This window comes from Dictyostelium discoideum (genome assembly GCF_000004695.1).
Source record: "Dictyostelium discoideum AX4 chromosome 6 chromosome, whole genome shotgun sequence".
NCBI classification, from domain to species: domain Eukaryota; phylum Evosea; class Eumycetozoa; order Dictyosteliales; family Dictyosteliaceae; genus Dictyostelium; species Dictyostelium discoideum.
Window position 1 is genome coordinate 685 of NC_007092.3, and position 11,457 is coordinate 12,141.

General features: G+C 30.0%; 8 protein-coding genes across 8 annotated transcripts; 4 read left to right on the forward strand and 4 right to left on the reverse strand.

Annotated features, from left to right (window-relative positions):
- Window positions 1-586: 586 nt before the first annotated feature.
- Window positions 587-1,594, reverse strand: DDB_G0291221 (hypothetical protein; the record flags this gene model as incomplete). Its single annotated transcript, XM_630242.1, has 1 exon — window positions 587-1,594. The coding sequence occupies one exon, from the start codon at window positions 1,592-1,594 to the stop codon at window positions 587-589; it is 1,008 nt and encodes a 335-aa protein (XP_635334.1).
- A 535-nt stretch (window positions 1,595-2,129) lies between these two features.
- Window positions 2,130-2,763, reverse strand: DDB_G0291209 (hypothetical protein; the record flags this gene model as incomplete). The annotated part of the gene is made up of 2 exons (XM_630243.1): window positions 2,130-2,399; window positions 2,698-2,763. 2 exons carry the CDS (start codon window positions 2,761-2,763, stop codon window positions 2,130-2,132), a joined length of 336 nt encoding a protein of 111 aa, XP_635335.1.
- Window positions 2,764-3,382: 619 nt separating this feature from the next.
- On the reverse strand, window positions 3,383-4,570 carry DDB_G0291213 (hypothetical protein; the record flags this gene model as incomplete). The annotated part of the gene is made up of 4 exons (XM_630244.1): window positions 3,383-3,822; window positions 3,849-4,166; window positions 4,199-4,371; window positions 4,563-4,570. 4 exons carry the CDS (start codon window positions 4,568-4,570, stop codon window positions 3,383-3,385), a joined length of 939 nt encoding a protein of 312 aa, XP_635336.1.
- A 275-nt stretch (window positions 4,571-4,845) lies between these two features.
- Window positions 4,846-5,025, forward strand: DDB_G0291211 (hypothetical protein; the record flags this gene model as incomplete). The annotated part of the gene is made up of 1 exon (XM_630245.1): window positions 4,846-5,025. The coding sequence occupies one exon, from the start codon at window positions 4,846-4,848 to the stop codon at window positions 5,023-5,025; it is 180 nt and encodes a 59-aa protein (XP_635337.1).
- Window positions 5,026-5,779: 754 nt separating this feature from the next.
- On the forward strand, window positions 5,780-6,682 carry DDB_G0291223 (hypothetical protein; the record flags this gene model as incomplete). Its single annotated transcript, XM_630246.1, has 1 exon — window positions 5,780-6,682. The coding sequence occupies one exon, from the start codon at window positions 5,780-5,782 to the stop codon at window positions 6,680-6,682; it is 903 nt and encodes a 300-aa protein (XP_635338.1).
- A 1,581-nt stretch (window positions 6,683-8,263) lies between these two features.
- Window positions 8,264-8,976, forward strand: DDB_G0291215 (hypothetical protein; the record flags this gene model as incomplete). The annotated part of the gene is made up of 2 exons (XM_630247.1): window positions 8,264-8,362; window positions 8,425-8,976. 2 exons carry the CDS (start codon window positions 8,264-8,266, stop codon window positions 8,974-8,976), a joined length of 651 nt encoding a protein of 216 aa, XP_635339.1.
- An 864-nt stretch (window positions 8,977-9,840) lies between these two features.
- Window positions 9,841-10,195, forward strand: DDB_G0291219 (hypothetical protein; the record flags this gene model as incomplete). The annotated part of the gene is made up of 2 exons (XM_630248.1): window positions 9,841-9,844; window positions 9,909-10,195. 2 exons carry the CDS (start codon window positions 9,841-9,843, stop codon window positions 10,193-10,195), a joined length of 291 nt encoding a protein of 96 aa, XP_635340.1.
- A 146-nt stretch (window positions 10,196-10,341) lies between these two features.
- Window positions 10,342-11,261, reverse strand: DDB_G0291217 (hypothetical protein; the record flags this gene model as incomplete). Its single annotated transcript, XM_630249.1, has 2 exons — window positions 10,342-10,524; window positions 10,587-11,261. The coding sequence occupies 2 exons, from the start codon at window positions 11,259-11,261 to the stop codon at window positions 10,342-10,344; spliced, it is 858 nt and encodes a 285-aa protein (XP_635341.1).
- Window positions 11,262-11,457: the final 196 nt, after the last annotated feature.

An 11,457-nucleotide genomic window follows, 5' to 3' on the forward strand; every position in this document is an offset into this window, starting at 1 on the left:
TCTCTCAACATTCGAAGTACAGGTCTTAGCAGCATTGTAAAGATACGAGGAGCTGTCGATAACCCGAACGGCATTGTTTTCCAACGGTAATGCGAACCTTTCCACACGAAGCGGAATAAGTCTCTGTATTGTGGGTCTACTAACACGTGGAGGTAGGCTTTCTTGATATCGAGTTTTACCATGTAATAACCTTGTTTGACCATTGACGGTAGATTCTTGATTCCTTCCATCTTGAATGATTGGTTGTTGATGAAGGTGTTTAACCTTTTTAAATCTAGAACTGGACGATGTAGATTCGTTCCAGGTTTTGGAACCGTAAACACGTTGGAGTAAAAAACGCGCTTTGAATAACGGTTTGGAAGTACTTGTTCGATAGCATCGTCTAATAACAAGTCTTGTACTTCCTTTGTGATGCAATCTGATTTCGGACCCTCTGGAATTGAAATCGGAATTGGGTTTAGCATCGGCTTGAAATTTGGAAGCAGATGGACTTTTAATCCATTTACGACCTCTTGACAAAAGTTTGGAAGACCCAATTCTTTCCAAACTTGTTTGTGGTGGAACAGACGTCCACCTACTGGTAAGTTTACTTCTTGTTCTTCTGAAAACGGTTGTTGGTACCGTTGGCAGACTTGGTATTGTTGCTACCTGATGCAACATTACTTGGTGATCCATTGAAGTTGTTAGATCGGCCATTACTCCCACTACTGGATTTACTATTGCTACTGTTTCCTGTAGTGTTATTACCACTTGAGTTAACTGATTTCTTGACATTGGACTTGGAATGATAATTCAATTTTAACAATGATTGTTTAGCTTCGTTGTTCTTTCTGATTGACTTGGCTAGCTTTCTTACACGTTCAGTTTCAGATTCATCAAACATCTTTAGTGTATCCTTGATCTTAATTGGTAAGAGTACTTCAGAACCATAGATTACTTTAGCGATGTTGTTACGACGGACACGACTAAGCGATGCTTGAGCATTAACGGCTAAGACGATTGCACTCTGAGTTAAATAACTAATAAGTTCTACATCGACATTAGAGCTATCAGATGATAACATACTTGACATGAGAAGCAAAGGTTTCAAGCTATCGTTGATTCGCTTTTCGACAATCAACAAGTCAGTATCATTGTTCTTGACGTTGGATGATACAGTAATACCTTCAGGTGTACCGAATGGAGCGACATTCACTTGGAAGTTGGATGGAAAGTTGAATACTTTATTCAATTCGGATATCTCATCTTTCTTGAGGATACATTCTTCTTCGACAAGTAAACCTTGATTGTTTACCATATGTTTGTACTGACCAAGTAAGGTATCGGATAATTGATAATCGGTTGGAACATCGACATTGTTACTTGATTCATCTTCACTTTGTTCATTCTCGGTGTCAGAGTTATCATGAGAAGGTTGGCTACGTGAATTGGTATTAGAAGAGAACATAGGTTCTTTCATGAATCTAGTAAAGGCTAAGGAAAGGTTGTTGATTTGATCCTCCATTGATTTCATTCTTAAATCAAAGGATTCAGCGCTATTAGAGGCAGAGGTACTACTACTAGAGGCATCATTATTATTAACAGTGGTAGACATATTTTATTGTTGATATCTAAAATTATAATATGAGAAAAATAATAATATTAAAAATTAATAAAGAGAAATAATTATTTGTATAAAATTTGTGTGTGTGTGTATCTTAAATATATATAGGAGGAATTCCCAAATAAAATAAATCAAATTGTTTTTTAGTTTTTAGTGCTACTATTTATACGTTTTTATTTTCTTAAAAATTTCGCAAAACTCAAAAAAATAAGAGTTTTCGACCCTTCACAACTTTGTGCATAGTGTCGGTTCGGAATTTTTCAGTTTTTCGACCTTGCGCAATTATCGCGTCATTGTGCCGGTTCGAAATTTTTACTTTTCTTTCGAAAATTTTTTATTCTTCGAATGTTCTAGAACATTCTAAAAAATTATCTTAAATATTTGGGAAATTCAAATAAATAAATGTTATTCATAATATATATATATATATGATAATATAAATAAAAATTAAAAAAAGATTTGAAAAAAAAAGAAAAAATTAAAGTTGAGTATGTGAAATCATATTAATTTTTTTTATTTAAACGATTTAATTTAGTGGAGCATAAAGAGGTATTGAAGTGAATTCAAAAGCAACCTTTTCAGTGAAAGTAAGTTCATCAAGAGAGTCAATGAACTTTTGAGAAACACCACGCAATGCTTTAACTAATAAGGAAATAAGAGGTTTGGAACCGCTGTACCATTCTTTTTCTTCAATTGTAAAGCATTGAGACACTAAGAACTTTACAAGAGGATCGGAGTCAAAAGCCTCTAAGGTAACTGTATCGATAATAAGAGTGGCCAAATCAAAAGGAGTTATCTAAATAATAATTAAATAATTAAAAAAACAAATTATTAATAATTTATTTTTTTTTTTTTTTTTTTTTTTTTTTTTTTTTTTTTTTTTTTTTTTTTTTTTTTTTTTTTACAAACCGATTCATACTCCATTAATGCTGGAACCTGAGAGAGCAAATCTCTGAATTGTTCTACTTTATTTCTAACTAAAAATCTAAGGGTATTAATACGTGTGTTACCACGTTTATTGTTGACCCATTTAACCAATTTGGATAGAACGACTTTATTTTCATTTGAATTTGTACCGCCAGAATTTAATATACAGGTCCTAATAAAACGAGAGGAAATCCTATGTAATATTTTTGTTTATTTAATTTAATTAGTCTCATTCTTTTTTTTTTTTTTTTTTTTTTTTTTTTTTTTAAATTATCTTACCAGTTGCATAGTATTGAGAAACACAATTTCTGTGCAATGTTTCATACACCAATATTTTTTCTACAATATTTGTTTTTGTGGATGACCTGCATTTGGTCTTTGAGGTCTTTGTTGTCTTCTGTAAAAGTTACTCACACTAATCTTCAATCCATTGTCACATTTGTTCAATCTTTAATCGAACTAGTCCAATCTTTAATCTAATGTCATTTTTTAATTAATTCCACATAAAGGATAGAAAGAGTGAAAGGTTAATATCATAAAAGTAAACATACATAAAACAGATAATTAAAAGTAAGGGCGTTTTGAAACTAAACCGAAAATCAGAATTTTTATTATTTTTTTTAAATTTTAATTTAATTTAATTTTTTTAATTTAATTTTTTATTTTTCGACTGAAAAAATAAAAAATTAAAAAATAAAAAATTAAAAAATAAAAAATAAAAATTAAATGAAATATTTTTACATGGAGATGCGCGAATTTGTTATGTTGTTGAGCTCATACTAACTTTAAATTAATTTAGTTTTGAGTCTCTAACACCTTCCCCTTCCTTCTTTAGGCTAGCTCAGAGGTGGACTATAATCTCTTGGGTGTAACTTTTCTCCCTGATCTAGTTGTTTTAATTTGTAAACTAAGATCAAGTTCATCATCATCACTTGAAGTATCTTGATTTCTTGATTTTCTTTTCTTTGATTGGTTTCTTTGATTTGAGTTGGAGTTTTGTTGTCTTGGAGTAATTGGTTGCAATGTTTGAGAACTTTGAACTTCTTGGGAGAGTGGAGATGACACAATTGGCTTAACGGCTTCTGTAGTTACATTCTCTCTTTCTCTTCTTGAGTTTAATTGTTTCTTCTGCACCTTATTCCAATACTCTCTGACTAACTCTTCACAGTCTGTGTCGACTTCTTTGATCCATTCAGGTTCTGGGTAACCTTTGGATAACCATGGAGTCTGAACACATGATTCAACAATAATTGAGCGGTATGTTGGGGCATCTATTGTCTTGTAGCATGGAACTATATGAACCATTTATATAATCTACAAACAATGATACAAACTTGATCGACATCAACTGTAAATCCGTTTCGTGCATACATTGTTTTTGGTAGAGATAAGAAATCGATTGATATATCTCTCCAAACTTCAAAGGGAATTTCTAAACTTTGGAGTATACCTTTATCTTTACGGTTAATGTTCAATTGACATGTTGCACAAGACTTTATGTACCTCTTGATAATTGAAAACATTTCTTTGAAATAGTAATCTTGTCTTATATTATTGTATGTGATATCTAAAGCGTGATGACCACTATATTTGGTATCGTGATATTCTCTAATTAGGGTACGAATAGTTTCTTTATCTATGATGATTAATTTTTTGAACCATCTTCACTAAGGTACCAGATATCATTAATTTCTTCAATGCATAAATTTGGATTCTTTTTCATCTCTAATAGCCACTGAGAATTGATTTGTTCTTCCTTAATTTTATTTAAAAACGATTCATCCCATTGGAAATTATCATATTTACGAGATAAGAAATCAGCTATACCATTCTTTTTACCACTTATTTGTCTTAATTCATAATCAACTTCTTTATTTATATTATCATATATATATATATATATATATTATGAAAAACATTTATTTATTTGAATTTCCCAAATATTTAAGATAATTTTTTAGAATGTTCTAGAACATTCGAAGAATAAAAAATTTTCGAAAGAAAAGTAAAAATTTCGAACCGGCTCAATGACGCGATCATTGTGTAAGGTCGAAAAACTGAAAAATTCCGAACCGACACTATGCACAAAGTTGTGAAGGGTCGAAAACTCTTATTTTGCGAAATTTTTAAGAAAATAAAACGTATAAATAGTGGCACTAAAAACTAAAACAATTTGATTTATTTTATTTGGGAATTCCTCCTATATATTTAAGATACACACACACACAAATTTTATACAAATAATTATTTCTCTTTATTAATTTTTAATATTATTATTTTTCTCATATTATAATTTTAGATATCAACAATAAAATATGTCTACCACTGTTAATAATAATGAAGCCTCTAGTAGCAATACCTCTGCCTATAATAGCGCTGAATCCTTTGATTTAAGAATGAAGTCAATGGAGGATCAAATCAACAACCTTTCCTTAGCCTTTACAAGATTCATGAAAGAACCTATGTTCTCATCTAATACCAATTCACGTAGCTAACCTTCTCATGATGACTCTGACACCGAGAATGAACAAAGTGAAGATGAATCAAGTAACAATGTCGATGTTCCAACCGATTATCAATTATCCGATACTTTACTTGGTCAGTACAAACATATGGTAAACAATCAAGGTTTACTCGTCGAAGAAGAATGTATCCTCAAGAAAGATGAGATATCCGAATTGAATAAAGTATTCAACTTTCCATCTAACTTCCAAGTGAATGTCGCTCCATTCGGTACACCTGAAGGTATTACTGTATCATCCAACGTCAAGAACAATGATACTGACTTGTTGATTGTCGAAAAGCGAATCAACGATAGCTTAAAACCTTTGCTTCTCATGTCAAGTATGTTATCATCTGATAGCTACAATGTCGATGTAGAACTTATTAGTCATTTAACTCAGAGTGCAATCGTCTTAGCCGTTAATGCTCAAGCATCGCTTAGTCGTGTCCGTCGTAACAACATCGCTAAAGAAATCTATGGTTCTGAAGTACTCTTACCAATTAAGATCAATGATACACCAAAGATGTTTGATGAAACTGAAACTGAACGTGTAAGAAAGCTAGCCAAGTCAATCAGAAAGAACAACGAAGCTAAACAATCATTGTTAAAATTGAATTATCATTCCAAGTCAAATGTCAAGAAATCAGTTAACTCAAGTGGTAATAACACTATAGGAAACAGTAGTAATAGTAAATCCAGTAGTGGGAGTAATGGACGATCTAACAACTTCAATGGATCACCAAGTAATGTTGCATCAGGTAGCAACAATATCAAGTCTGCAAATGGTACCAACAACCGTTTTCAGAAGAACAAGAAGTAAACTTACCAGTAGGTGGACGTCTGTTCCACCACAAACAAGTTTGGAAAGAATTGGGTCTTCCAAACTTTTGTCAAGAGGTTGTAAATGGATTAATAGTCCATCTGCTTCCAAATTTCAAGCCGATGCTAAACCAATTCCGATTTCAATTCCAGAGGGTCCGAAATCAGATTGCATCACAAAGGAAGTACAAGACTTGTTATTAGACGATGCTATCGAACAAGTACTTCCAAACCGTTATTCAAAGCGCGTTTTTTACTCCAACGTGTTTATGGTTCCAAAACCTGGAACGAATCTACATCGTCCAGTTCTAGATTTAAAAAGGTTAAACTCTTACATCAACAACCAATCATTCAAGATGGAAGGAATCAAGAATCTACCGTCAATGGTCAAACAAGGTTATTACATGGTAAAACTCGATATCAAGAAAGCCTACCTCCACGTGTTAGTAGATCCACAATACAGAGACTTATTCCGCTTCGTGTGGAAAGGTTCGCACTACCGTTGGAAAACAATGCCGTTCGGGTTATCGACAGCTCCTCGTATATTTACAATGCTGTTAAGACCTGTACTTCGAATGTTGAGAGATATCAACGTATCCGTCATCGCTTACTTGGACGATCTATTAATCGTCGGTTCAACAAAAGAAGAATGTTTATCCAACCTCAAAAAGGCAATGGACTTACTTGTCAAACTAGGTTTCAAGTTAAACCTAGAAAAGAGTGTTCTCGAACCAACTCAATCAATTACGTTTCTCGGATTACAAATCGATTCGGTATCAATGAAGCTTCTTGTTCCCAAAGAAAAGAAGAAAGTGTCATCAAAGAAATAAGAAACTTTTTAAAACTAGATTGTTGCTCCCCAAGAAAGCTTGCTGGTTTAAAAGGAAAGTTAATCGCACTGAAAGATGCAGTCATCCCATTCAGACTTTACACTCGTCGAACAAACAAGTTTCACTCTCAGTGTCTGAATCTAGCCAATGGAGATTGGGATCAATCATTTAAAAATTTAAATTATTAAATTATATTTTGTATTAAATATATATATATATATATATTATGAATAACATTTATTTTTTTGAATTTCCCAAATATTTAAGATAATTTTTTAGAATGTTTAAGAACATTCGAAGAATAAAAAATTTTCGAAAGAAAAGTAAAAATTTCGAACCGGCACAATGACGCGTAAGGTCGAAAAACATAAAAATTCCGAACCGACACAATGCACAAAGTTGTGAAGGGTCGAAAACTCTTATTTTTTTGAGTTTTGCGAAATTTTTAAGAATATAAAAACGTATAAATAGTGGCACTAAAAACTAAAACAATTTGATTTATGGAATTCCGACTAAGGGCGGGTGGGATGGGATTAATATATCACAGCGGCGAAAATCAACACTTTAAAGCACCTTTAAATCCAAGTACTCTTTTTAATATATATTAATAAGTATACTTAATAAGTAATACTTAATAAGTACACTTAATAAGTATACTTAATAAATATACTTTATAAGTACTACTTAATAAGTACACTTATTAAGTATACTTATTAAGTGTACTTATAAAGTATTACTTTTTAAGTATACTTATTAATATATATTAATAATTAATTATTTTTATTTTTTTTTTTAAAAAATGTTTTGTGTGGGAATTGAACCCGTGACCTCCCTTCCTGAAGTTCCGGTGAAAAAATGTTTTATATGGGAATCGAACCCTTGACCTCTACCTTATTAATTTATCGCATTTCTATGTAAGCTATAGACACTTTGATAATTTTCATTGGAAATAGCTATAATATGAATGTTAAAAAACTTCCAAGTAAAAAAAAAAAAGAATGTGAAATAACTCTGTGGTTGTTGTATTATTATTGTTGCTTTATTATTGCTGTTGTTCTACTATTGATGTTGCTGTATTATTGATGTTGTATTATTATTGTTGCTTTATTATTGCTGTAGTTGTACTATTGATGTTGCTGTTTTATTGATGTTGCAGTCCTACCTGTTGTTGTGTTGTTATTATGTTGTAATTATTGTTGTTGTCGTACCTGTTGTGTTCAGCTACAGTGTTGTTATTGTGTTGTTATTGTGTTGTAATTGATTTTGAAGTTGTTTTGTTATTGTGTTGTTATTGTGTTTGTTGTGTTGTTATTGTGTTTGTTGTGTTGTTATTGTGTTTGTTGTGTTGTTACTGTGTTGTTATTGTGTTTGTTGTTGTTTTATTTGTTTTTTGTGTTGTTATTGTGTTGTTATTGTTTTTTGTGTTGTTATTGTGTTGATTTCATTTTTCAATTGATTTTGCAGTTGTTGTTGTACCTGTTATTGTTTTATTGTTTTATGGTTGCACCTGTTGTGGTTTTTATTATTGTTGCTAAAATTGTTGGTGTGTGTTGTAGTTGTTTGTTCTGTGTATATATTCATATGAATTCTATATTTTTAGCAAATTTACCTATAGATGGTCACTTTTTGAGTTACAAATATTATGAAGAGTCAATTTTTTATTATGAAATTTGTTCAGTTGTAAAATTATTAATTGAAAAAAAAATTTTTTAGAATATTTAGATTTCTCAAAAGACTATGAGCAAGGTATTTATAAAAATTATAAATCTGGAGAACAATTCAAAAAAATAAAAAATTCAATTTCAGATAAATTTATTTTATTAAGAATATTTAGTGACGGAATGAGTCATCAAGGTAGATCAGATTATACTATAATGGTGGATTTTGAAAATTATAATGGTCCATTTTTTAAAAATAACAAAATTGTTTTATTTATTGTTCCAAAAGAATGGTTTCACAATATACATCAAACAATTAAAAAATTATTTTCAGCGCAATTTAATAATAAATTAATAATTAAAGATAATAATGGAAATGATTATGAAATTATACCATATGGATTAACAATGGATATACCAGAATTTAGATCATCTTGTAGGATTAACCATTATAATTGCAATGAGTTCTCATGTCATACATGTGATAAACTAAGAGGTGTCGATTATTTATTAAAAGAAGGAAATTATAGAAATCAAAAAGACATTATTGACTTTCACAATTCAAAACTAAATAAACAAGATTTTTTAAATCCTCAAAATAAAATTTTAAACACAGCGAAGAAAAAACCACTTTAAAGCAAATTTAAATTTAATTTAAAGCGAATTTAAAGTCCTGAATTAAAGCAATTTTTAAGGTAATTTTAAAGGTAATTTTTAAGGTTACTTTAAAATCACCTTAAAAATTACCTTTAAAATTACCTTTAAAATTACCTTTTTAATCGCTTTAAAAGCGAGGTCCTGAGTTCGAAGCCGTTATTTAACGGATAAAATTTTTAAAATTTTTTTTTAATTTTTCAAAAATTACCAAAAGGGATTCGATCCCCCGACCCTCTATCAAAGGATAGTCTCATCAACCATTACACCATTTGATTGCTTTGATGAAAATTTAAATATGATAGAATATTTTATCCCCATTTTTTTGATCTAAAATTAGATCTTTTTAATTAAAAACCTTAAATTTATACTTAAAGGAAATTTAAATTCACTTTAAATCTACTTTAAATCTACTTTAAATCCTATTTAAAATTAATTTAAAATAAATTTTAAAGGTATTTTTAAATATCTTAAAAATTATCTTAAAAATTACCTTAAAAATCACCTTTAAAATCACCTTTAAAATCACCTTTAAAATTGCTTAAAAATTTATTTTCAAGCAAATTTTAAAGGCATTTTTAAATATCTTAAAAATTACCTTAAAAATTACCTTAAAAATGAATTTTTTAAAAGCGGCTTTAAATTCAATTTAAATCCAATTTAAATCAACTTTCCTTTAAATTTGCTTTAAAGGTGCATTTTTCTTTGCTGTGAAATTAGAAACAGAAAAAAAAATGAAAAAAATCGGCATTAGAGATATGACAGATCTTGGGTAGAAAATTTAAAAATAAATTATTTGTACTTACAACCTGATATTTTACACAACATATTATTGGGTATTGTACAATGGGTTTTAAATTATATTTTCAAAAAATATAAGGATCAAATTACAATTTTTATAAAAAAATTAAAAGAAGCTAAAATCATTCCAGATCATTTACCACCATCAGAATCTTTATTTGGTGTAAAAACAAGAAAAGGTAGAGAGAATAGAAGCATATTATATTATATTTTATTTTTTACTAAATCAAATGTATCAAATGATGATTTCTTATTATTAGAAGAAATGTTTCAGATTACTTTTTTATTATATCAAGATTCTTTCGACGAAGATGATTTGGATAAAATAAATTATTTAGTTAAAAATAAGTATACTTTATATGTATATTTAAAAAGTATACTTTATAATAATACTTATTAAGTACACTTTATAATAGTACTATTTACATTCCTACTTTAAAGATGCTTTTAAGTATTTTTTTCGCCCCTGTGATATATATATATTTAATATAAAATATAATTTAATAATTTAAATTTTTAATTTATATTATCATATATATATATATATTATGAAATTTGGACGACAGTATTTAAGAAACCACCAGATTTTTCACCAATGATTCTTTTATCGTAGAAGGTATCTACAGTATCATTTGATTTCCAACGACCCATCTTCTTGACAACGTGGAACGGAACGTTATTGGACAACAGCAGAGAAGCCATAGCGGAACGGGTAGAGTGAGATTTGAACTTGCAATATCAATACCTGACTTTGAGAGTGTTGATAGTACAATTGAGTTAATATCATTAACTTGGAGCGGTTCACCCTCATTCTTAATAAAGACAAAGTCACCCGAATGGGGCTTTCTTCTTCCTTTAGAGGCTCTAAGGTATGTTGCAAGGTGGCGAACAGGGCATACTTGAGAGTTAGTATCATCTAACGATGTTAATTCTAAGATTGAAACAACACCACTTCTTTGTTCTTTAGCATTAATAACTGGACCCTTGATTGAGTCAGGAGTAATAATGAGACCTTTGAACGACCACTTCACCAAGTCTGATGATCTTGCTAAACCAAACATTTTACAGAGAACAAGTGTCTTGTTTAATAGCGCAGTGTATGTGTACTTGGGGATGACTTTGATAGTAGATAAGTGCTTGAATACTTGATTTGCATCCCATATCTCTTTATACTTTGCAGATGAAGGGCGCAACTTGTGAATACCAGTCATAATTTTTGTGATGAATGGATCATTAACAATATCAGTTTGATTCCTAAGGAGTAACAACTGATTCAACATAGAACGATGACCGTTAATTGTGGAGAAGGCTAACGGAGGTTTGTGCTTGAACAGATGTGTAAGATAATCCATGACAACAACTAAGGTAATGTTTGCTGGATTCAAAGAGTTCAAAGTACAAAAATTGCGGAATCTTGTATAACTGGAGCTATATACTTTGAGAGTTGAAGGTTCCCAAGACTTCATTACACAGCAAAGAAAAAACCACCTTTAAATTCGCTTTAAATTAAATTTAAATTTGCTTTAAAGTCCTGAATTAAAGCAATTTTAAAGGTAATTTTAAAGGTAATTTTAAAGGTAATTTTTAAGGTTACTTTAAAATCACCTTAAAAATTACCTTTAAAATTACCTGTACAATTACCTTTTTAATGGCTTGAAAAGC